At 48.0% G+C, this 24,619-nt stretch overlaps 2 protein-coding genes, 1 long non-coding RNA gene and 1 other non-coding gene across 12 annotated transcripts in view; 2 read left to right on the top strand and 2 right to left on the bottom strand.

Moving 5' to 3' along the window:
* Positions 1 to 3,761: 3,761 nt before the first annotated feature.
* Positions 3,762 to 8,115, top strand: LOC132687587 (uncharacterized). 2 transcript variants are annotated; one of them, XR_013551945.2, is made up of 4 exons: positions 3,762 to 3,966; positions 6,313 to 6,658; positions 7,128 to 7,186; positions 7,921 to 8,115. It is a non-coding gene; the product is annotated as an uncharacterized LOC132687587 (transcript). The 2 variants fall into 2 exon arrangements; XR_014136085.1 differs by lacking the exon at positions 3,762 to 3,966 and having other exon boundaries at positions 4,869 to 6,658.
* On the bottom strand, positions 7,618 to 15,831 carry TMEM106A (transmembrane protein 106A). 2 transcript variants are annotated; one of them, XM_060645998.3, is made up of 8 exons: positions 15,350 to 15,831; positions 14,292 to 14,518; positions 13,708 to 13,771; positions 12,516 to 12,669; positions 11,865 to 12,005; positions 11,717 to 11,760; positions 11,150 to 11,203; positions 7,618 to 8,105 (listed from the first exon to the last, which is right to left on the bottom strand). In XM_060645998.3, the coding sequence occupies exons 2-8, from the start codon at positions 14,500 to 14,502 to the stop codon at positions 8,078 to 8,080; spliced, it is 696 nt and encodes a 231-aa protein (XP_060501981.2). In that variant the 5' UTR covers positions 14,503 to 14,518; positions 15,350 to 15,831; the 3' UTR covers positions 7,618 to 8,077. The 2 variants fall into 2 exon arrangements, with proteins under 2 accessions (XP_060501981.2, XP_060501979.2); XM_060645996.3 differs by lacking the exon at positions 7,618 to 8,105 and adding an exon at positions 9,963 to 10,806 and having other exon boundaries at positions 15,350 to 15,827.
* An 88-nt stretch (positions 15,832 to 15,919) lies between these two features.
* Positions 15,920 to 18,722, top strand: LOC132687588 (uncharacterized). Its single transcript, XR_009614201.2, has 2 exons — positions 15,920 to 16,014; positions 18,685 to 18,722. It is a non-coding gene; the product is annotated as an uncharacterized LOC132687588 (long non-coding RNA).
* Positions 16,016 to 24,619, bottom strand: part of NBR1 (NBR1 autophagy cargo receptor) — a 28,021-nt gene continuing 19,417 nt past the window's right edge. For 4 of the 7 annotated variants that reach the window (XM_060645992.3, XM_060645990.3, XM_060645989.3 and 1 more), the window contains 5 exons: positions 22,790 to 23,228; positions 21,939 to 22,033; positions 21,182 to 21,254; positions 20,361 to 20,469; positions 16,016 to 17,752 (listed from right to left, as the gene is read on the bottom strand). In XM_060645992.3, coding sequence (XP_060501975.3) covers positions 17,579 to 17,752; positions 20,361 to 20,469; positions 21,182 to 21,254; positions 21,939 to 22,033; positions 22,790 to 23,228 — 890 coding nt within the window. In that variant the 3' untranslated portion in view covers positions 16,016 to 17,578. Of the gene's footprint in view, positions 17,753 to 20,360; positions 20,470 to 21,144; positions 21,255 to 21,938; positions 22,034 to 22,789; positions 23,229 to 24,619 lie in introns of those variants that run through there. The other 3 variants (XM_060645993.3, XM_060645994.3, XM_060645995.3) reach the window with 3 other exon arrangements.

Genomic DNA, 24,619 nt, shown 5'->3' with positions numbered 1-24,619 from the left:
GATAAGAATTCCCTGAAGTTTGGGGCACCTGGGTGGCTCAGTCAGTTGAGCATCCGACTTTGGCTCAGGTCATGATCTCACAGCTCGTTGAGGTCGAGTCCAGCATTGGGCTGTATGCTGACAGCTGAGAGCCTGGAGCCTGCTTCGGATTCTGTGTCTCCCTCTCTCTCTGTACCCCTCCTCCACTCATGCTCTGTCTCTCTCTGTCTCAAAAATAAATAAACATTAAAAAAAAAAAAAAGAATTCCCTGAAGTTTGCATATTAGAGAGAGGGTCTGAACACTGTTAGAATATTTACATCTCAAAGGTACAAGAGAAAAAATGCAAGTTCCTACATACCTTTTGAGACAAATAGGAAAGACTTGGGGATTGATAAAAAGGATAGATGGACTTTGAATAACTATTCTGGAAATAGCTGGAGCCATCCAATCTTCTAGCCTGTAAATAGATTTGGAAAGCAAGGGCAGCTATTTTTAATTCCTTAAAGAATAGGGTTGCCACTTTAATGATACTAACTGTTGGAAGGGTTTTCTTCCCTCTGGGTACATTTGGTTTAGGGGAGAGGCCTTAAACATTTCCTATCATGGGGCACCTGGATGACTCAGTTGGTTATACATCTGACTCTTTTTTTTTAATTTTTAAAAATCTTTATTTTTGAGAGAGAAGAGAGAGACAGAGTGTGAGTGGGGGGAGGAACAGAGAGAGAAGGGGACACAGAATCTGAAGCAGGCTCCAGGCTCTGAGCTGTCATCACAGAGCCGAACATAGGGCTCAAACTCACAAAACTGATCATGACCTGATCCGAAGTCAGACACTCAACCGACTGAGCCACCCAGGTGCCCCAAGCATCTGACTCTTGATTTTGGCTCAGGTCATGATCTTGAGGTTGTGATGATGAGGGGCCATAAGGCAAGCTGAGGGCAAAGCACAAGCTGGCACACCCTGTCCAGGGCCCCCCCACTGAGGGATATGTGTGACCTTCCTCAGGCACTCCTGGCTGCCCAAGAACAAAGGAAAGGGGAAAAACAAATGGTTAACTGATAGAGATCATAGTCATGCAAGACATGAATTTCCATCAGTTTACAAATATCTTAGTAAATTATAAGAAAATGGCAATCTTATCATTAGCCTAATCTCCAGAAACCTATAGACTCAGTTTCCTGGAGCCCCTAATATCACCCTCCCCTCCATAGTGATATGGGGAACAAAGGCAAGAAGGAAATGGCAGGTAAAATTAAATTTTCTTATAACCTGCAACCCATTGACAAATACTTGAGGCAAATACAGAGTATAATACTTCTCCAGGGACTCCCTACTGTCATAATGTTAACGCCTTACTAGAGGAAAATACTGTTAGCTTGACAATAGCAAGGCCCAGGTATCTTAGGAGTCCTCTTTAGCATATCAAAGTCCCTCTGGAGGCCTCCCTTGTGTCTTCACCTCCCCTGATTCCATGGTATGTAATGAAGCCACTCTTCACAACCCCAGTGCAGCTCTTTCTGCCCTCAGGTCCTGATCCAGTGCTTTAATAAAATCACCTTTTTGTGCCATAGATGTCTTCAAGAATTCTTTCTTGGCCATCAGTTCCAAACCCCACCATCACCCCAAAACCTCACCAATAGTTTTTGAATCCTTTCAAAAATCTTGTCATGTTTCAGCCAGGACAAATAACAAATATTTCTGATAGTACTATACAATCCCATTATTATTATTTTTTAAGTTTATTTATTTATTTTGAGAGAGACAGAGACAGCGAGTAGGGGAGGGGCAGAGAGAGAGAGAGAATCCCAAGCAGGCTCTGCACTGTCTCATGAAGCCGTGAGATCATGACCTGAGATGAAACTAAGAGCTGGACGTTCAGGACACCTGGGTGGCTCAGTCAGTTGGGCGTCCGACTTCAGCTCAGGTCATGATATCATGGTTCATGTGTTCAAGCCCCTCGTTGGGCTCTGTGCTGACAGCTCAGAGCCTGGAGCCTGCTTCGGATTGTGTGTCTCCCTCTCTCTGCCCCTCCCCTGCTCATGACCTAAGCCGAAGTTGGAAGCCCAACTGACTATAACTGTCGACCTGTATGACCATCTTGTTTTTCACTTTCAGTATTCAATAAGTTACATGAGATATTCAACATTTTATTATAAAATAGGCTTTTGTTAGATGATTTTTGCCCAACTGTAGACTAATGGAAGTGTTTTTTGTAACCAAATTCAACAGTTTTCTCTTTGGGGTGCATCAAATTGAACACAGCCCACAGAAGTGTTGAAAGTAAAGAATTTTTTATTACTTATTACAAGCAAGGAGACAGAAAGACAACCCTCAAAGCACTGTCTCTGGCGCACCTGGCTGGCTCAGTCAGTAGAGTGTGCAACTCTTGATCTTAGGGTTATGAGTTTGAGCCCCACATTGGGTGTAGAGACTTAAAAAAAAAAACACTGGGGTGCCTGGGTGGCTCAGTCAGTTGAGCGTCTGACTTCAGCTCAGGTCATGGTCTCGTAGTTTGTGAGTTCGAGCCCCATGTAGGTCTCTGTGCTAACAAACAGCTCAGAGCCTCAAGGCTGCTTTGGATTCTGTATCTCTGCCCCCCCCCCCCCCCTCATGCTCTGTCTCTCTGTCTCTCAAAAATAAATGTGAAAAAAATTTTTTTTAAGTTTCACAGGAAAGGCTCAGAGACGTTGAGCGACCTACCTAGGTACCAGCAGCTAGTAGGTGGCACAGGCAGAATTAAACCTGAGCCTGTTTGACTCCACTATAGTGGCCACCTGAATTGGTAGGTTCTCTAGGGACCTGTTCTCTGGTTCTAGGGCTGCTCTCTCTTGTCACCTTCCCACCCCACCCTGCTTTCCACTAGCACAGTGTTTGAAGCTGTGACTGGGTTTGAAGCCCTTTTTCACTCACGCCCGTCCCCTACCTCTAGACCAGAAGCTGGGCACAGCTTCTGCTGCTTCTAGAGGAAGACTGCTCTCTGTGGGTAAGGGCAGGAGGTAGGTCAATAGCCTATCCAGTCCCTGCCTCCACAAGCCTTCCTGGGTTGCAGGAAATGATCCCTTCCTCTGGCCAATTCCACCTCCCGGGAGGAAAATCAGAAGGATAATACATATTAACCTGTAGCTACACAAGTTTATACTTTGTCTTGAACATTTCTCATCCACTAATCCACTTGGTCCTGATACCAGTCCTGTGAAGGAGGTAATAAGTAATATCCTTCTTGTTCTACAGGTAAGGAAACTAAGATCCAGAGAAGTTATGTAGGGTCTCCAGGGTCAGAGGAAGAGGTAGACACTAGGCTTGAGCCCAGCATTATAAATCCCCAGGACTAGGCCACTTGCTAATTAGCCATCTTGCTTTCACAGGGCTCAGACTCCAGTGAAGGTTAGATGGATTTTACATTTTCTTCCCTCTTGACTCAGCACAGCCGGAGGAGATGGAAGACTGAGGGAACTCCTGAAAACTTTGGGAGTGGGGAGGGAGGGGTCAGCAGAGGGCCAGATGAGGATCCAGGGATCCTAGGAAGGGTGGGAGGAAGAAATCAGAGAGAAAAGCCAGCTGACTCAGAAATTGTCCCTGGGGCCCATGGAAACTCAAAGCTAAGGTGGAAAGGTTTCTGCCTGCACAGGACCTTGGAGAGAAAGGTAATTTACAGGCATTTCCTAGGCAACTCAGGAGGACAGCTTCCCTCCTCCCCAGGGCAGAGGAGGCCTGCCCAGTTGCCCCGGTAGTGGCCACATTGTGAGGTGGTTCTTGTTACAGGCAGTGGGGTGGGAGAGGAAACACAGGTGATGGGAGCAGTGGTAGCAACCTGGGCTCTGCCTGCCCCCACCCCCTTCTGCTGCCCCCACCATCATGGGCAGCGCTTACCACTGGGAGGCCCGTCGCAGGCAGATGGCTTTGGACAGGAGGAGGTGGGTGATGGCCCAGCAGCAGCAGCAGCAGCAGCAGCAGCAGCAGCAGCAGCAGAAAGAGCAAGAGCAGGTGCACGAGAGGGGCCAGTTTCATCAGGGCTTCCCGGGGCAGGAAGGGAATGGGAAGGGAAGACAGATCCCTAGGAAGGTATTTGGTCAATGTTTTGCTGGGGTTAGGAGGAAAGTAAGGTCCTTTGATGTTCTCAGGGATGCACTGTGTGTGTGTGTGTGTGCGCTCGCGCGCATGTGTGTGTATTAGGGTAACTCAGCTTTGCTGCTGTACTAGGCTGAGGGCTAGTGGGGGATCCAGGGAGGGTCAGGTCTGAGAGATTTTATTTTTAAAAATTTTTATTCATTGGGGCACCTGGGTGGCTCAGTCGGTTAAGCAACAGACTTTGGCTCAGGTCATGATCTTGCAGTTCGTGAGTTTGAGCCCCGTGTTAGGCTCTGTGCTGACAGCTCAGAGCCTGGATCCTGCTTGGGATTCTATGTCTCCCTCTCTTTGTCCTTCCCCTGCTTGCACTCTCTGTCTCTCTCAAAAATAGACATTAAAAAAAAAAAAAACAACTTTTTTAATGTTTATTTTTTTAAAGTTTGAGAGAGAGAGAGAGAGAGAGAGAGAGAGAGAGACAGAGAGAGACAGAGAGAGAGAGAGAGAATGTGCCCATGTACACAACAGGGGAATGGCAGAGAGTGAGGGAGAGAGAGAATCCCAAGCAGGCTCAGCTCGCTCGGTCAGTGCAGAGTCTGACACAGGACTAGATCTCAAGAACCATGAGATCATGACCTGAGCTGATATCAAGAGTTGGAGACTTAACTGAGCCACTCAGGTGCCCCAGACCTGACTGTGCTGTCCAATAGGGTGGCCACTAGCCTGTGTGCTGTTGAGTCCTTTAAATGTGGCTAGTGAGACTGAGGAACTAAATTTTAAATGTTATATACATTTAATTAATTTAAAAATAAATTTAAAAATACTTTTTATATATTGGAAAGCTTTTAAGTATGTTTAAAACAACTTGGATACGTAAATCTTTTTTTTTAGAGATCCTATTGAAGTGTTTTTTTGTTTTTTTTTTTTTCTTTTAATGTTTATTTGAGAGAGGGAGCATGAGTGGGAGAACATGATCGGGGAAGGGACAGAAAGAGAGGAAGAGAATCCCAAGGAGGCTCAGCACTGTCAGCGTGGAGCCTGACTTGGGGGCTGGATCTTACCAACCTTGAGATTATGACCTGAGCCAAAATCAAGAGTCTGATACTTAACTGATTGAGCCACCCAGGTGCCCCTGTTGTTGTTGTTGTTATTTTTAATGCTTTATTTTATTTTTATTTATTTTGGGTTGGGGGAGAGAGGCAGAGGAGGGAGACAGAATACGAAGGAGACTCTGCACCGTCAGCACAGAGCCTGTCATGGGGCTGAAACTCACAACCCATGAGATCATGACCTGAGCTGAAGTGGGTTGCTTAACTGACTGACCCACTGAGCCAGCCACCTAGGCGTTCCGATAATTTTTTTTTTTTAAGAACTTTATTATTTTTATAATGTTTACTTAGAGAGAGAGAGTGTGGACACATGTGAGTAAGAGCAGGGGAGGAGCAGAGAGAGGAGGAGACAGAGATTCCCAATCAGGCTTTATGCTGCCAGCAGAGAGCCCCATGCAGGGCTGGAACTCAGGAACCATGAGATCATGACCTGAGTTGAAGTCAGACACTTAATGGACTGAGCCATCCAGGTGCCCCATAAATCTTTTTCAACTATACATTTTATGAAATCTAAATATAAAGCAATTAGTTTCGATCAAACTCTAGTGTCTGAATTAAGAGGTACTATTACATATAAAATACATGGTGGGTTTTGCAGACTTAGTACAGAAACAAAGAATATAAGCAATCTCATTAATATTAATATTTTCATGCTGATTACATGTTTTGGACGTACTGGGTTAACCAAAATATATTAAAATTAGCATCACCTATTTCTTACTTTTTTATGTGGTTACTAGAAGAGTTTAAATTACTTGTGGCATGCATTATATTTCAATTGGACAGTGCTGTTTCAAAGTGTTTGCAAGAAAGTATCCTTTGTTCTCCTGCACTGAAAACTGTTCTCAGTGCATAGCTCCGGAGCTGGGAGGTGGGTGCTGAGAGGCTGCTGTTTCCTGGGCCAGCGCTGTGCCAGGGGACACAGTCACCAAAGAAATAGTTCTTGGTGTTGTGGTGGGTGAAGGGAGATAGACTAGCTTCCCACTCCCTGGAATAGAGACCTTCCTGCCACATCTGTTTCTCCTTTCCTCCATTGCCTGGCTCTCCGCGGTGTCTCTGGCAGATGGGTGATGAATGAATGAGGAGGGAGGAGGATGCCACTAGCTGGGGGGGTGGGGGGGGTGGTTCTTGCCAGGAACTGAAGGAACTCCAACAGGAGGAACGCCAGTCTGAGGAAAAAACCCAGCCACCTGTGGAGTCTCAGCAAGAGCAGCAGTGGCCATTGGGGCCTCCACCAGCGCAGCCACAGCCGCAGGGGACCCCAGTCGGAGCACAGCTGCCCCGGCGGCCACAGCTCGCAGAACAGTCCCAGATCCTGCCTCCGCCGCCGCCGCCACAGCCACCACCGTCGCCAAGGCCACAGAATGCCCAAGACTCTCTTACTCAGTGCACCTCCGCGCACATTCCGCAGGATTCCCAAAGGCCAGGTCCCCAGCTTAGCTCAGTGGGAGCCCATCAATTGCCAGGGCAATCCAACTTTAATAAATTCCTTCAAAACCCTGGTGAGATGCCTGGGAAGGGAGGTGGTGAGGAGAGAGTGCCCTATAGTCCAGAATCCACATCTGTCCTCCACTGTGTCAGACTCTCCCCAGTACCTTTGGCCTTTACTTGAGGATCTCTTCCTGTGGGTACCGTTGCATCACTCTGGGGCTGCGAAGGAGGCTGCTGTCTTTTGCAGAGGGTGGTTGAGAAGTTGGACCCCTCCTCCAGGGTGAGGGTGGTCAGAGGGTGGGATCTGAGTTGTAGGCTTAACAGCAGTATAGTGTGCCCTGAGAGGGCTGGAACAGGGAATCCCAGCACAGCCTCCCAGTTGGGAATTTTCTGGGTGGGCTCAGTGGGTGCCTTGCCCTAGGTAAGGGCTGCCACCTGCCCCCGCTCCCCCCGCCAGACACATAGTAAAGGGCCCAGCTCTGCCATGATCCATTTGCAGAAACTGTCAGATGAGTAACTTGTGCTTTGTTTCATCATTAGGTTTCAGGAAATCATTCCAATCTAATCCAGATAAATATACTGAGCACTCACGATTCACGGTGAGACAGTGTGAAAGACAGGTAGACTCTGGCTGTGTGTCTGAGAGTGTGTATGTGTGTAAGTGTGGATGGAATCCTAGAGAAGCTTCCTTGGTGGAAGGGGCTGCAATTATTTATATTTTATAAAGTCAATTATATAAAGTCTTGATATGCAATTATATAGTCACTTCTGGATGGTCCATTCCTCCATTTGTTGCCTTCACAAAAATGTCCAAGGAAGGCCTGTTGCTCAACACTAAACATAAATGGAGGGATTGACAATCTATTGTTTTAAGTGCTGATCCGAGCAGAGGCAGCTGGAGCAGGAGGAAGGCAAGACATGAAGCCAGAGGCTGGGAGTCTCAGGATCGCCAGTCCCTCATCGGCCCCATCCAGAAAATGAGAATGATAATACCACTTCCTTAATAGAGGCATCAGGACCACTGAATGTGGCAATTAAAAGAGAAGGCATCAAAAGCGTTTACTTTAGAACCTGGCTCAGTGCAGGCCTTCAAACCCAGGGCGGTCACTCTTGATGAGGACACAAAACAGTACAGGCTTTGGAAAGTGAGTTTCTGACACAGGTGCAAAGGATGAGAGACCCTGATGCTCTAGCCCTTTTAGGATGAGGACTGGGCTGCTCCATTTTACTTTGAATCCTCTGGCCTCAAAGGGCTTGATACAATGTTCAGGAATCAGCAGGCCCAGAAACTGTTAACTAACTTGCTTTGCCTCCTGTCTCTCCCTCTTCCCAGTCAACGAATTACACACAGCAATGGTGATCCAGAGATAGACCCCCACCCCTACCGGCCATCAGCAAAAAAATAACCCAGATGAGGAGCCCCACACTTTTTCATCCCTGGCAGCATCTCCACTCCGAAGGCTCCTCCTGATCCACTCTAGAAGAGGAGGCTAGCTGGGAATAAAATGTGATGGCCTCCTGAAAAGAATCAAGAGATTGGTCAGCTCTGTGAGACTGGGATGAAGGGACAGGGGCATGAGGACCCATGAAGGGGACGGACTGGGTGGGAGAAGAAAGGAGGCAATTCCATGCTTCTGTAGGCAAAGCCATTGGGGGAACTTGGTCTTGGCCCTCTCAAGTCTATATAGCTCCACTGCTAACCCTTGTTTAGCAAGGATAGGTCTTTGGGGGGGCTTTAGGTTTAGGATGCTAGCGGGAGCCGTCACCCCTACCCCCTGGCCAATGCTTACTGAGATACGGCTGGGGAAGGAGGGGTTGCATCACACCACAGCAAGCCTGGGGCAGCATTAGAGGTGTCAGGTAGGGCCCCCCCAGTGCTGGGCCCTTAGTGGGCGCTGAGTGGTTGCATGATGGGAGGCAGGGGTGGAAAAGAGCTCAGAGTAAGGGGGGCTGTAGCCTCAAGCACAGGACACCTGACCTTGGGAAGGGGAGGCGGGACTCACCCACAAAACCCCATAGGCCTCTTCCTTCCGTGTGTGGCAGAGGCAGTCAAAAGGCTCCGAAGACCTCAGGCAGCCCTCTTACCACTTCCTGAAGCTGGCACCCGGGACCCCCTAGGCTGCCCCCTTTTCCGCCTTGGACTGGTGAGGGGATGCCTGGAGCCCTTCACTGTAGCCCACACAGCATCGCCTGTGGGTCAGGCTGAAGGAGCCCCTCAGTGCAGTGTTTCCTGAGCGGGGGCAGCTGGGGAGGGGGGAAGGGGACACAGAACAGGAATATTAAAGTAGGGAGGGAGTTGGGGCGCCTGGGTGGCTCAGTCGGTTGAGCGACCGACTTCAGCTCAGGTCATGATCCCACGGTTTGTGAGTTCGAGCCCCGCATTGGGCTCTGTGCTAACAGCTCACAGCCTGGAGCCTGCTTCAGATTCTGTGTCTCACGCTCTCTTTGCCCCTCCCCCACGCATGCTCTGTCTCAGAAATAAACAAACATAGAAAAAAAAATTTTAAAGTAGGGAGGGAGCTTAACAGACAAACAATGAGAGAAAGGCAGAGAGCGAGCTCCTGGGAGCAATCTCTCAGAAGCCAGAAAAGCCGTACATGTTATCAGAGGAGCTCAGGGCCTGGGGAAGAGAGCTCGACGCCCACCCGGACACTAAGAAACAGGCTGGGAGTGTACACCAGCTCCCTGCCCACTTACAGGAGACTTTTTAACACTGTCAAGTACAGTTTATTGAATACAATATAAACTCTACACATTCGGCAACGTACATACAGCAGAAACTCCGGCCTGGCCTTTCTGGACTTCTGTGCTCCTGCTGGCACCTTCTTGACTCCCCCCCCCCCCCCCCCCCCAGCCAACTAGCCAGGTGCTGTGACACTTCCCCCTCTCCAGCCATCCAGCTTCACATTCACTTTCCCCAGTACCTAAGTTCATCTCCCTGAGGAAAACCACAGCCGCCTTTAGGGAGCAATTACCATTCTGGCTCAGCTACAAAACAAACCGCCTCCACCTGGAGCCCAGTGGGAAATTGGGTTATCTGGGACTTAGCTTCATCTGAGCGACAGCAAAGAGGAGAGGTCAAGACCAGTCCCTACTGGTATCCAGCTCCATACTGTCAATTCCTGAAGGAAAGCAGAGGACTCTGGGTGCGCAGGACGGGACCTGGTACTAAGCCAGGGATGCTGCAGAGCCCAGCAGCTTGCGGAATCTTGAGAATCGCGACAGCTTCACCTCTGCAGGCTTTCATGGGAGAGCAGCTGGGACCACCATTTGACCTACCTGTGTCCCCACATGGACTCAGGATTGTCGCCTCACCACCAGCCAGAAGCTTTCCTTCAATAAACAACTTATCAGATGATTCTGGTTTCATCTCCATTTTTCTTAGGCAGAGGGGGTGCCTCCCTCTCCTCCCCTACTACTTTGGCTCCGGCTGTGGCGAGAATAATAAAACTATTTTGTGGCAGGAAGAGCTTTAGCCAGAGAACGGCTCTGTCTTCCTAGGAACAGGAACAGTCTTTAACCAGGGAGGATGCAGGGTCAAAGGGCCTTAGCCAATCTTGCTGTGAGGGGACAAGTTACCAGGAGAGAAGCAGACCATCACCATCACTTTGTCACATGACCAAAGCAGGGAGGCATGAGACAGCACGGATGTCCCTCAAGTCCCAATCCCCTCCCTGGGTGGAGAACTTGAAAAAAGATCCATGTTTTAAGACCCAGATAAAATTAAAGCTTTCCTCATTCAGGCAGGAGGAAGGCCAGCTCTAGAGAAGTTAGGCAACCAAGGTGCTCAGCACCGAAAGGGCAGGTGCCACTCCAGGGATGCTACAGCAGCTCTGAAGAACATCAGGTCAGACTTTCCTCAAGACAGACCAAGGGGAAAACCCCTAGAAGAACCAAACTTCTTTTTTTGTGGACATCAGGGGATGCGTGTGCGCACGTCTGTAAAGTTAACTTCCACAGAGAGCTTCCTGTGCTGAGGGGGTATGTGTGGCGGGGGAGGTATAATAAAGCGGGGCTTTTCCTTTGGCAAAGTCACTTAGGCACTGGGAGATCCAGCCCAGGCTGGCGGCGGCCTGGAGTTTGGGGGCAGCAGACAGGTCACGTCGGGTGAGGGACCAGCAAGTGGGGCACCGACGCGTTTCCCCGGCAGTCCACATATTCATAGCTCTGGAAGACTAGCTGCTCTGAATGGCTCAGGCAGGAGCAGGTCAGGGTGCCCCTAGAGAGGAAGTAGGCTTTGTGGCTGTGTCTGGGAGGAAGAAAGCTCTGGACCTGCTCTGCCGTCTCGGGAGGTGAGGATCCCTCAGACACCCCACCCTCTTCCTTCTGTTCCCCACTCTGCCAAGGCGCCTGGGATAGTTGTCCCACCTGTAGTCCAGATAGCCCTGTGCCTTCACATCAATGGCTTATAAGCAAGGTGGGATATAGGGAAGGGGCTATTCCCATGAGCCAACAAAGATCCAGGGAGTTAGCTTTGGATGACTCGTCCCACAAGGTGGAGCAGAGGGGAGACTGGGGTTGGAAGTAGGAGAGGGGACACCAGGGCTCCAAGCCCTACTTACTGGATGTGCAAAAGTACATGGTGGACTTTGATTTTCATCCAGGAACAGATTTTGCTGAGAGAGAAAGAACAAGGGACATTTCACACTGAGCAGCCTGTCGGCTCAGAGGAGACCTGCAGGTCCCAGTATCCTTGCCTCCTGGGCTCTTTTCCATCAGGGGTCCCAAATGCCACTCCCACTCTTTCTCCCTCCCTCAGCCTAAGGTGAGAATGTCACCCTTGCTGCAATATCATTCCCCCAGGCCCCACAGGCCTGGCCCAGGTATGTGCTAGCCCCTCCACCAACAGAAAACAAGGACATTCATCTTCCTCAGCGATTCAGGCGGAATAACTCAAGGTCACATATTGTAAGAATTAACCAAATTCTGGCCTGTTTTCATTCCAACCTAGGTCTAAACAGGCAGAGGCTGGGGACCCTGAGCCCCCTCACATTGCAGTCTTGGTCATGAGAGTGAAGGCCAAGTGCTGGCTGCAGGGTTTGCTAAGCCATCAGGAAATCTGGTAGGGATGAAAACCGGGTTTCCAACCAGGAAAGAGGCTAAGGGAGAAGAGATCAAGGGATACTTACTAGGTGTTTTCATCCCCTATCTTGTTGGCCACTGCATAAAACATCTGTCAACCAAATGGGCATAGGGTAAGCCCCAATCCCAGCTGCCCCTTCCCACCACCAGTGTCCATACACCTGTGGGCAGGGCTGTCCAAGGGGAGGGAGTCACCTGTTCACTGGCCAAAGGGCCGATGTGTAGGAGGAGGCTGTTGGAGACCTGCCCCACCACGAGGGACAGGTGCAGAACCTCGATGGTCAGCTGGGTCACGGTGATGGGGTAGTAGTTACTATTGGAGATGTTTAAGATATTCTGAGGAGAAAGAGAAGGAAAAGGGAAGTGAGAGGGAGACCATCCTTAGAAAGGAGATGTCAAATAGCTTCCAAAACCACCAGGCCTGGCTGAGCTTCACTCCCACCACATGCCAGGAGCCCCTTGGAAGAGCTCTTACTGGCAAAGGGTCACTGGAAGACATTAAGCTGGCACAGGATCTAGTCTCACCCTGCGAGGCTTTTCTCTTCAGTTTTGCCGCCCCCCCCCCCCCCCCCCCGGGAGTCTCAGGTATGCCCCCTGACTGCACCCTGTGTTTTTTTCCTCTGGTCCCGATTCTGACCCCTCACTGTGTACAGTCCCAATCCTACACAATCTGTTATGGGGCTCATGGTTGCCCCTGCTTCTCCCCAGCCCTCCACACCCCCTGGGTGCCATAAAATTCCTGGCAACCTGTGCCCAAGATTGTAACCCCAGATAAGGGCTATAGAGAAGAGCTGCTGGCAAGGCGGGGTTGAGCCCAGGGGTGCAGGCATCCACCCACCCACCCACCGTTATGTTGAGGTTGATATCAGTCACATCAAAGGCCACTGTGGAGGAGTTGAGGCCTGCAGGCTGCACGGAGATGGGCCGGGGAAACAGGAAAAAGATGATGAGGGAGGAAGTCACAAGGCAGGTGAGCACTGCCAGGAACACGAAGAGCTTCCTGTGGGAAGGCAGGATCCGGGAAAGAGGAGTGGAGTGGTCTGAACACCAAGGAAACTTGAGCAGGGAGCTGTTCAGACACTCCTCTCCATATACAAGGCTCTCCCCTGCACTAGCCCCCTCATAACCGTAAATTTACCCCCCACCCAGATGTGGAGGACCAGCCCAGGTTCGGATGTGCCCCAAAGTGAGTCAGAGCACAGGATTGGGAGGCAAGTGACCTGACTTCCATTCCCAGCTCTCTGTACCCACTGGCCCAGTAACTCTAAGCAAGCTACTTAACCTCCTGAAGCCTCAGTTTCCTTGTCTGTAAAATGGAGAGAAGTGTACCTACCTCACAGAATTTGTTAATGCAAGGTCCTGACACTTAACAAAACTCAACAAATGCTAGCTATCATCACTGGAAGAAACATCCACATGGATGTGAATCTGAATATGAAAATTCAGAACAGGATATCATCTGTCCATCTGATTCAAAACTGAGATATGCATTAAAGAGACAGCACCTTATTAGTGTCTTATGAGGGGCACTGCTAGATTCAGATTCTGGTACAGTGGTTGGGGAGGGCAGGGTGGTGGCTCCCAGACTGAAGCTGAGGAACTTGGGAAGAGGTTGCAGGGACTCCTGCCAAATAGACCCAGATGACAAACAGGGTTATAACACCCCCAGTGAAACTCAGGGCTGCCTCTGAGGTTCTGAAGCATCTCAGAACAGGGAGCAGCTAGTTTTCCATCTCAGCCAGGAAGAGACCAAGCAGCTCTGAACTGCCACAGCAAGGGAGGTTCTTAGGAAAAATAATTTCCCCAAATTGCAGCCAGGGCCACTCCTTTCAGGGCCACCCTCAGGTGGCATCTGCTATGCCCGTCTTCTTAAACCAGGAAAATCTCTGGAAATGCAGCTAGTACGTATGAACCCAGTGAGGCTTTCTTGGGGAGAACCAACGGAAAAAAATCGCAGGGGGAGACACAATGGAGGAGACAAAGAGAACAGCCCCCAGGGGTGACGTCCTGTGGAACTGAGGGGAGAAGAGGGGCTTACGTGTGCCTGGGCTTCAGCCTCTGGTCCCCATAGGGGATGAGCGCCACTAGCTGCTTCTCTAGCTCTGTAGAGAGAAAGAAGAGAGAGGGCCAGGAAGTATTCATGACAAATGTTTCCTGTGCTTGCCTCCCGGATGCACCCCTACACCCCACAGAGTAGGGTCAGAAGCATGCCACCTCTGCCCCACAGAACTGGGAACACAGGGCAGGGAGGGTAGCTCAGAATAGAAGCGAGCTTTTCATTAGCAGGTGTGAATTTCTGTAAGACATCAGCAAATGAGAAAAGCCTAGCTTCTTTGGAGAGGTCATTTGTTAACTTCCTGAATCCTAAGGCACAGTGTTGCTCAGGGAGTGGGGAGGCCAGAGACCCCTGGGCTGGGGAGAACAACCAGGTCAGGAGGGGTGGGGGGTGTCTCTGCAGTGAGCCCAGGGAGAGTTAGCTCCTTGTTGGCCCAGCTGCAACTGGGGGACCAAGAGCTGGGAGACCCAACCCCATTCAAGGAGGCTCAGGGGGGCCTGCCCAGCTGGCTGCTAAGAGCTTTTTTTCTGGATTCCAGGCGATTTCCAAAGCCTCGGGCCACTCACCTCTTGGGATCTCCCCACTGCCCTGGCAGGTGGGACAAGTCACAAAGCTGGCACCAGCAGTTCCTTCACGAGGCATGCAGGAACAGAAAGACTTGCTGCTTCGGATGCTGGAGTAGCAGGCAGCTTTGTTGCCAATGGCTGGGCTGGGGGGCAGGATCGATTTGTTCTCATCCTCCCGAGAACCCAACTGGGAGAATGTCTCACCCATCATTCAGGGGGAGTTTTCACTAATAAGAAAAGAACAGAATTCACTGCTAAGCTTGTTAGCACGGACACTGGATGTAACTCTGGTTTTGGGTTCTCAGGATTGGCAAGGACTGCCATCACAATGTCAGCAAGCTCCAGCCCAAGGAAACTAGGAGATGGAAAACTAAGCAGTTACATGGGACTCTCCCATCAGAAATCGCAGTGTGTTTCCTTTCATTACTGCAGGGGAGCTCAATCTACCTGCAAGAGGGACGAGAAAAGCAGGTTATTTCACTAGAAGAGATTTCCAGAAGTGAATGGCAGAGCACTTATTGTTTTTCTGGGAAAGTTGCTGAGCTGTCATTCTCTTCAAGAGAAGGAAGTGGACAGGGCTGGGGGTGGGGGTGTGGTGGAGGGAGGCAGCAGTCCAGAGTCCCTTCACCCTCTGCAACAAGAGGACTCTCAAGAGTTGTCTAGAACACCCGGGAAGAAATGCCTGAGATCTCCCAGCCTGGGCGTGGAAGGAAAGCTTCCATTCCTGAGCCGCGGCAGGTGCTGGCTTAATAGGAAGGCAGGGATTCTTTGAAATAAGAGAAAGAAGGTTAGACTGGTCACAGGTGCGGCTAAGAACCTTAAAATAGCCTGGAAGGGAACAGAAACCTCTTCCTCACTGCTTTCTGTGAGATAGGAAAGAATGTCAGGGGAAGAGTGGGAGCACTGGTCAGGGCTGATAGTGAAGGATACTTCACTAAGGAATGGTACAGGCTAACAATCCAGATTCTTCTCCAAAGGCTCAGGAGTGGTGTCAGAATGAGTGGGCAAGGTGAGCTGCGTACAGACCTTACTGGGCTAAAAATCAAAGAGAGCCTCACCTGGTTCAGGTCTGGGATCCAGGGCTCCTGTCAGCCAAGAGTGAGATTTCTGGAATGGTCTTTGGAGAGAAGGGCTTGTAGGGTAGGGTGACCAGAGAGGCCACGGCTGGGGCTGGCCAGGCTAGTGGCCCCCTTCAGCAGAGGCCTGGGGGAGCGAACAGGCCACGTTGGAGGGAGGACGGAGCAGCGACACCGGCCTCCTCAGAGGGCTAAGCCGCTTCCTGCCCTATTCCGGGGCTCAGCCAGGGGCCCGAGCTGGGGAGCGCAGAAGCTGGGACTTCATTGAAGGAGAATTTCAAGTCCCGCCAGACACCGAGGCCGTTAGTCGAGCCTGTTACCCGCGAGTGCCTGCGTGAGGCTAGGAGACACACAAGGTTCCTCGACCCTTGCCTCCCAAAGGGATAGAAAGGAAGGAGGGTCTAGGAGCGCCTTACCCCACCCCTGGACGTCAGCAATCGTTGCAAGCAGAATCGAAAGTGCGGGAGCCCAGGGGCTAACCCCAGGCTTTGACTCCGTGCTTGGGGAGGCTCCGCCCCAGCTCCTCCAGGCCCGCCCCACCCCGCAGGGGCCCGCCCCCTCCCTACTCAGCTGCCAGAGAAGCGCTCAGCTCTTCAAAGATCGCCACGCATCTCGGACGCTGCTTTCGCAAGTACCAGTCAGTCCAGGTAGGCCTTTCAAAGAACGTTTATTCCACCATTTTTTAAGCGGTTATGTACAACTGGACGGACGACTGGACTCCAAGGTCCTCCTGCACCCCTACAGTATGACTCAGGAGGTCAGAACAGGTCTCGCCCGATATCAACCCAATTAATTACACACACCCTGCAGCTCAGCCTCTACCCAGAAGCCCGGATAAAAACGTTTTAAATAATGAACAGCCTGGCTGGCTTGCAGTCTGAATTTTGGTTTATTTAATAGGTCAAGAATTATACTGTAAATAAACATCGTGATGGCTAATGATTAATTAACATTACCATTCATTATAAATACCAACCAGGTTAAATAATACTAGTTTACTACCCTTCCTCCTCCTGGATGAGGGTCTTTTTCTGGAAGTCATTTTCATGAATACTAGCTTTTAGTGTTTTCTGTTAACTTTTTTTTTCACCGATTGTACCAAAGACTCCTTTCTGTAAACAGAATGAGGACCTGGGCCGCAGGCAGCAAGCTTTTTCATTCATTTTGGGGTTAAACCAAAACTTTTTCAGAATTTGCCCCCATCCAAGTTTTGCAAAACAGCCGCCTCGTTCTAGATACCTTTGAGCAGATTTCAAACATTCAGGAAGTCGTCAGGATCTCTAATGCCTCACACACACATTTGCCCGCCCCTGAACTAACTTTACAGATTAATGTAGGGCCCTGCCTTTCATGTTTCTATCTCCCCTCACTTGACTGTAAATAACATCTGCCTTGACATTAAGAAAAAAGGTAACCGTTACATTTATTTTCCCTTTAATAGAAGTTTTCTCCTCCCTTATAGGATTAGCAAAACATTCCACACGACCTACTTAAATTTGTTCCCTTAAATAAAGAAAAATGTATGCAAAATTACTACAGTAAACACTGCTCAACAGGTGCTGGTGGGTTAATGAGCACACTCCCTCCTCCTTTCACTGAAGTGCAGAGACCCTGAAGGTGGATTATCTTGAATGTACCAGTGGGGTCTTTAGACAACAGCGGTCCATTACTCAGTGTTGCAAGGGAAAGGACTTTGTCCTGGAGAAAGGAAGAGTAACAACATTCCTTTGGGGCTCTGGGTGTCATTTCAATCCCGTACAGCTATGAGGCTTGGGGTAGGCTAGAAAAATTGTTAAGAGTTCTTGAAAACAACTTCCAAGGTTAATTTCTTTTAAAAACTGCCAACAGATATCCCCATAGAAACATCCACATTTAACCAAAGAAAAATACTCAACTTCAATACAAGCAGAAAGAAAAACGGTACTATAGAAAGTTCAAGTTATACTCTTCAATACACTAAAATGGAGAGAGGAGCTTTATCCAACTCAACTGAAAAACCGTTTTCCTACAACTCAATGTCTCTGTTTAAGTCCTGGTCTTTCATTTGCTCCAAAAAATACTGTAATGCAGGTGCTGTCTTGATAACTCAATAATGGGGTCTATATAGATTCATCGGATTAAAAAATAAGCAAGGGCTTCTCCCCCATGCCCCAAGGACAGAATAAAGATTATCTCTGAGCAGCAGGCAGTTATTTAATACAGGGTCACTCCTCAGTAGCGGTGGCTGTACCAGTCATTGTTGTTGACCTGAAGCAGTTCTGTCACAACCTGCAGGATGTTGTAATTGTGTTTCTTCAGCAGCCTTAGGTTCAGCTGCCTGTCACAGAATCCCATTTCAAAGAGATGGGCCATCAGGGCTGCTGTCTGATCTTCAGAAACTATTGGCTGTGTAGAGTCAAGAAAAGCAGAACATTTTCTGTATCATTTATGGGTCTTGTAAATTGTTATTATCTTGTAAATCATACGAATCTTTCCAGATTTGTTTAAAATATTAGGAAATTCAATGCAAGGGTATGGTGTTCCTGTCCACCTGACACTAATGGACCTTCTGAGGGAGGACTGGGAATGCCCTGCTCTAGATTCAGTATGTTTGTACCCAAAACCAAGCAACTAATGAACTGTCCTCAGAACCAGGAGGAGGATGCTTCGGAGGGGGCTTCCCGAAGGAAGCATCCTTTGACCTGATGAAGCAAGAGATGCAAACACTGGAAACACTGTGAAGATAAAAGGTAACTGTGGTGATGGGGCAAGTATAAGCAGGAGCCAAGACCACTATTGGAAGAGGGTTTGGTCAGAAATACAAAGGAGCTGAACAAAAAACTGCTTGGGAAGTTACATTTTGGGTGACTTTCTTGGCATTTTTCTCCTTTTTCTTTTTAAAGAACAGAAGCAATCCAGAAGAGAGGAAACTAATATTCATTTACCTCTCCCTCTTTAGGTCAAGCTCTATGGTGGACACATAACCTTCTTAAATCCTAACACTTCGGATCACTCATCATTTACTTACCAACTGTGTTGACTACCAATTAATTCTATTATGTATGAAAATGGAGATATAAAATACCTCCTATTTTGCAGGGTTGCTGAGAGGATTCAGAAGAGAGTGTATAAGCATGTTGAGCACAGTCTCTGGCATTTCTCTCTACACCTAACTCAACTGTTCCCTTCCTTCCCTTTTATTTCAAAATAAATTATCCAACCTCCTTTCAGGTTAATCCTTCCACAGGTACTTTGCTTGCTATCTCATCACCTCTCACCATCTCTGAAATCTCTATGAATTATCCTCTCTCATCTTTTCATTATTATTTTGTCTTTAGAGAAAAAGTGTGCATGGAGAAGAGGGAGCAAGAGAAAATCCCAAGCAGGCTCCACACTCAGCAAGGAGCCCGACGCGGGGCTTGATCCCATGACCCTGGAATCATGACCTGAGCCGAAATTAAGAGCCAGACATTCAACTGACTGAGCCAGCCAGGTGCCTCTTATCCTCTCTCATCTTGACTGTTAACCGCCTTTACTACTGGCTCAGCCAACTGTAGAAACCTCTCCCTCTGCCTTATGCATCCTTGCTTTCTCTCTTTCCCGCTTTGTGGTCCAGCTACTTGAAAATGAGGTGTACTTGCACTCTCCAAGTCCTCTCCACTCCCTCCCTGTTCTCTGCAGCATTGACCACGAGGTCCTCATTAAAGCTCCCTTCCCCGAGGCCCAGCACAGACTCTCATTTTCCTCCTAGTTCTCTGTCTTCTTTGCAGGGCACTCCTTTCCAGGGTCCTTAAAGGCTGCTTCCTGCTTTACACCCCTTTTTCCTGGAAACTCTCACCCAATCACATGGCTTCTGTTATAACCTGTACGAATAACTTTACCTCCAGGCCAAATCTCTCCTCTGTGAGCCACATGCACGGGCCCAACTGCACTCTGGGTAACTTTACCTGGACATGCCTCAAATTCCACACCTTCCAAAATGTACCTAATTTTCTTCTTCCCCTGCCCAAATATATCCTTATTCCTGCACATCCTAATGAATGGTTCTATTGATTGCCTGAAGCCAGAAACATGGGATTCCTCTTTGACTTCTTTCTAGCCTTTTAATCATGGTCTCCAAGTTCTGCCATTTCTTTTACCCCTTTTCCATCTCAAATAGATTTTTTTTTTTAAGTTTATTCATTTATTTTGACAGAGAGCGTGAGCAAGGGAGGAATGGGGGGAGGGGGGAGAGAATCCCAAGCAGGTTCTGTGCTGTCAGCTTGCAGCCCTATACGGGGATCAATCTTACAGACCATGAGATCATGACCTGAACTGAAATCCAGTTGGACATTTAACCAACTGAGCCACCCAGAAGACCCTCAAATCGATTTCTTTAGGTCTCCCCCAACCTCCACACAATACTGGAGTTCTCTCACTAGGTACAAATCTGATGCTAATTACTTCCCTAAAACCCATTCACTGGCTCCTCCCATTAGCCTTAAAGTAACACCCAAACCACTTAACAGAGCACCTCACCTACATAAGTTGGTCTCTTCTTACTCTTCCCAGACCAAATTCACACTTCAGAGTCACATTTACAAGTCTTCTTACTGGCTAGGCTCTGTCTGCAATGCTCTTTCTATTCTTCTTTCCTGGCAAATACTTATTTTGTCCTTAAGGACTCAATTCAGGCACCATCTACCAGGAAGCCTTCTCTGGCCCCATGCAAGGACCCACAGCAGGCCGAGATGTCCCATCCAAGAACATGGGCATAGGATCTTACACTGCACTGCAGAAGTCTGTGTACCTTGCTTGTTTTCCTGTCTTTGGGCAGGGACTGGTGTCTTTTTCACCTTGTAGTGCTGGTACTCGGAAGAGCTCCCCACACATGATAGGTCCTCAACAAACACTAGACCTTTTCCCCTTCATCCCTTAAGTAACTTGGCTAAAGTCATATAGCTTGAAAGTGGCAGGCAGCATCATTTTCACTGGGGACTTGGCTTTGCTACAGGAAAATAAAACATACACTGACCTGGGCAGTGACTGGTGGCCCAGCAAACAAGGCCTTGTATGCAGAAGCAGCAACAGACAAAGCCCCCTTCACCAATCCTCCAGCAATGCTGCTCCCATGGTGGTGGTGTCTGGAGAGGAAAACCAAATCATCTCCCTAAAAAATCACAAACTATTATCTTCCTACAAGATAATCTGGGCTCTAATCCTTGAAAGAAAATGGATTTCCTTGAGAAAAAAAGTCAGATGTAAAAAGAGGATGTGATCACTTTCCTATTAGTTTTATACCTACAAAATCTTGGTTTGATGTCGTAGAGCCTAGTTCTACTGCTGCAAGATAAGGCTGTGCAGCAAATGCACCCTTCTGGTTAGTATACCAGCTTTCTGTCCCAGCTGAAAATTACATGGTCAAGAGCACAGAAAAGTATTGGCAGTCTGTCTGCACAATTACCATTTCAGAGGAAACACCTCCAAAGGCAACGTGCTTTTCTGGGTACTGTAGGGAGGAGCCCAGCTTGCCATTGCTCTGAGCCGATTGGGAGCAGAGAGGCAGGTAGGTCTAAGAAACTGTTACTAAGATGCACAGTGGGCTTGATTTTTCTGCCTTCTCCTCTGGTACTAAGGATGAGTTGAACTTGAGGGTACTGGTCTGAAATGTGAACACTCTGAAATGTAACTTTAGCCCTCTGTTCAATGTTGCTCACAAGCTTCAGGAGAAATAAGGAGTGACGGCTCTCCTCTGCTCTCTGGAGGTGGCACATGCTGTGAGAGGCTTGTTTAAGCAGAAGCAATACTAGGATATCCACCTGCTTCTGAAGAAGAGGCTGCACAAGGTCCAGTTACCTTGAGTGGTCATAGCTCTTCTGTCTGCTGTTTACAATTCCTGATGAGCCTCTGGGCTCTAAAAGCAAAAGAGCTATTGGTTAGATGTAGCATCCACAAGTGCCTAGTGTTTCTTAACTCATAGTGAAGCTATTTTTGAGAGGCAGGCAGCAATCTGATCACAGCATTTATTTATTTGTTTGTTTGTTTGTTTGTTTTTTAACTATTTGGGAAATTTTGCAGGTGGTTTTAAGTGATAACAGGGAACTGTCCAGAATGTAATACAAGGTGATTGTTTATTGAATCAGAAAAATTCTATAATCCTATCACGTCCATTTATTACTTTTTCAGTTCCTTAAGTTTCGTTTTTTTGAGGTGGAGTGGGATGTGACTTCGAAGGTCTACTAGCAACTTCAAGATGCTATTCTCCTTATTTTGGAGACAAGAAAACAACCTCGCAGGTGGTATGAACGTGCTGACCTGCTGCAAGGTCACACAGTGAGGAAAGGTGGAACTGGGCCTGGAATCTAGACTGGTCTAGTTCCACAGCCTGTGTTCTTCCCACTGCAGCACAATGCCCACCTCTGTAAGGTCTCACTTTGTAAATGTTAAGAATATTTACTAGAGAATAGAAAACAGTATGAGGGAGGGGCAGAGAGAGAAAGAAAGGGCAAGTTTCCAAATAATGCCAAGAGTCATGGAGACACAGTGCCCCTTTATACCTGGTTTCATTAGAAAGGAGCACAGAAAAGGATATAAAGCTTAGGCTGGTCATTACCTCCTCTGATCTGATCAGGGACTGAACAAGCTTCTGGTATGGTGACTGGTAAATCCACTCCTGGGGAACCATCATGCTGTGCACAAGAAGGGCTCCTTTCAGAAAGACACAATATTGAAAGTCAGTTGAAAAGGCACCTATGGGAACGGTGGAAACAGTCAACATGGCATAGAAGTGACCGATTTTCTACAGAGGCTTCACATTTCTGATCCAGATCTCATGTCTGAATTTAGGGATCAGGTAGAAAGGGCTCATTCTACTTCTGGTTTTCCTCTTTAGCCATAGTCAAGCTAGAAAGACCAGCTTCAGTCAGGTCACTCCCCCCTACATCAATTGGTACTGATAAGGGGAAATGTCTAGCTCCCTGAGAGAGTGGTTTAAATTACAGTCAAGGCTCCACCATCTTCCATTACTGTGACAGAGCAAGGACACAGATCAGTAAATAATTAAAAATAATTGTTTTCTGATTTTGGAGTGTATTTTTTCCATAACAGATTAAGCTTTCTACTACTTTGTTTGGGTTAACATGAAAATAAGTTTTGAGTGCCTTTACCCATGAGTCAACAGAACGGCGAAGAAGATCCAGGGATGTTTGTGTTTAAAAACTGGCTCTCAACGACCAAAACATAAATAGACTGTACTCCGATAATTAAGATGAACTAAAACAAGCGTTTCTTTAAATCCAGAATCCACAAATTCTGGGAAATACAACTTTTATTCATCTAAATTCAGACTTTTATGGGAAATAGTCTCTTCCCATGCTGACAAAAAAATAGGTTTTGAGATCGAGTCCTTTCCTCTCTACTCTGCCTGTGAAGAACAGCCGAGCTGAGGGGGGTTGTGGATGGTACCTGGGCAGCTGTGGAGGAGGCCCCACCACCTCTGGGGTTAGGGGCACGGTGTCCAGAGTCTGTGAGGTCATGAGGATGTCGTTGATGCTCTGTCCCTGCGGCTGGTTCTCCCCTCCAGCGACTCTCTCCCCAGCCTCAACCCCAGGTTCACCTTCAGCCCCGCGCTCTAGGCCTGGCTGTGAGAGTGCAGAGCTGTACATGGAGTCCCCCAGGGGGCGGCTGGTGTCAAAGCACTCAGGCAGGATGATGATGTAATCCTCTGAAGAAGTAGAGGACTGACTCTGAACTTCATCTTTGAGCTCATCATCCTCTTCCTCCTCCTCCTCTTCCACTTCCTCCTCCACAATAGCTTCCTCCTCCACAACAGCTTCTTCAGCAATATGGACAACCTCCTCCTGCTCAACTCCAAGTGGTCCCTCTTCAGGGGAGGGAAATTTCACTAAAGGATGAAAGCAATCAATTTTCAGCTACAGCTAAAAGCAGCCTCTGGTGCTGTCCTTACCTGATAAAGTCTTTTGTGGGTCATGAGCTACAGTCGTGAAAGCCAGAGGATGGAGACGAACCAGAGGGAAGGGCTGCTGCTAGAACCTCAGCTATGGCCACATTCTAAGTCTGAAGCCCGTACAAAGCCAGGAAGAACTTAAGCTTATAACAACAAGGTATGTAGAAACACCAAAGCTTCCGAGAAGCACCATGAATTTTAGAAACATATCAAAACTGATATACTCGCTAACAGTGCTAGAACAATAGCAAATGGTAGGTGGTGAGTGCTGCCGGACTGTATGTCTACTTTCCTCCTTTTCTTTGCAAAGTAATGGGTAGTCATGGTAGAAAACTGGCAAAACATGGATGAGGGGCAAAAAAGACACCTATAATCCTATCAGAGATAACTACTGTGAACCTTTTGGTGTAAGTCCTTTCGGATGTTTTTGTTATGCATTCGTATATAAGTGTATGTGGGTGAAATAACTGTGTTACATATTTTATTTCCATTTATTTAGTTTCAGCTTTTATTTTACTTTTATTAGTTAGCTTACAGTGTAATATTGGTTTCAGGAGTAGAATTTAGTGAATCATCACTTACATATAACACCCAATGCTCAACACAACATGTGCCCTCAATACCCATCACCTACTTACCACATCCCCCGCCCACCTCCGTGTGTGTGTGCGCGCGCATATGTGTGCATGCGCACTCGCGCGCCTGTGTGTATTTTAAACAAAAGTGAGACAAAAAATATTTAAAGGTATAGGTTAAATTTCATTATGACAAACGAGATTTTCCCACATTATTTTGATGCACTAGAATTTGAATTTTTGGATAGTTCTTGAAATACACAGTATGGGCTCTACATATCTGATCTAGAAGTATCTGTTGTGAAGAAAGTGGATTACGACAGAATATAACCTCGTGAAACTTAGTTTGGCACCCCAGCTTCTGCACGCTATTTCCTGGACTGTGTCCTGGGAGAAATGACAAAACTCAGCTGCCAATGGAGGTCTCTGCTGAAGAGCTCTGTCAACTTACAGGAAGACTCTTCACAGCAGAATCCAGGCAGCACAAGTCGCTGTTGTTCCTCTGAATCGTACAGCTGTAATTCTGCCCCCGAGAAAGTGTGAAAATGTGTTATGGTGGTTGCTTTGCTCTTGAGGCTACAATTAAAATGGTCAGGTAGAGTGTGTGGAGTCTAAAGAAACAACCATGACCTGAAGTCTAACAAAGATCACCTAACCTCCACTCTCAGTGAAGAAGAGCACTTCTTTCTACTCTGGTCAGGCAGCCACAATTCAAGCACCACCCTGCTAGGTGGAGGAACCCAGGGACACTCA

This window comes from Panthera onca, chromosome E1, assembly GCF_046562875.1.
Source record: "Panthera onca isolate mPanOnc1 chromosome E1, mPanOnc1 haplotype 2, whole genome shotgun sequence".
Taxonomy (NCBI): domain Eukaryota; kingdom Metazoa; phylum Chordata; class Mammalia; order Carnivora; family Felidae; genus Panthera; species Panthera onca.
Note: the sequence above shows the minus strand (reverse complement) of the source record. Positions and strands in the feature narration are given on the sequence as shown.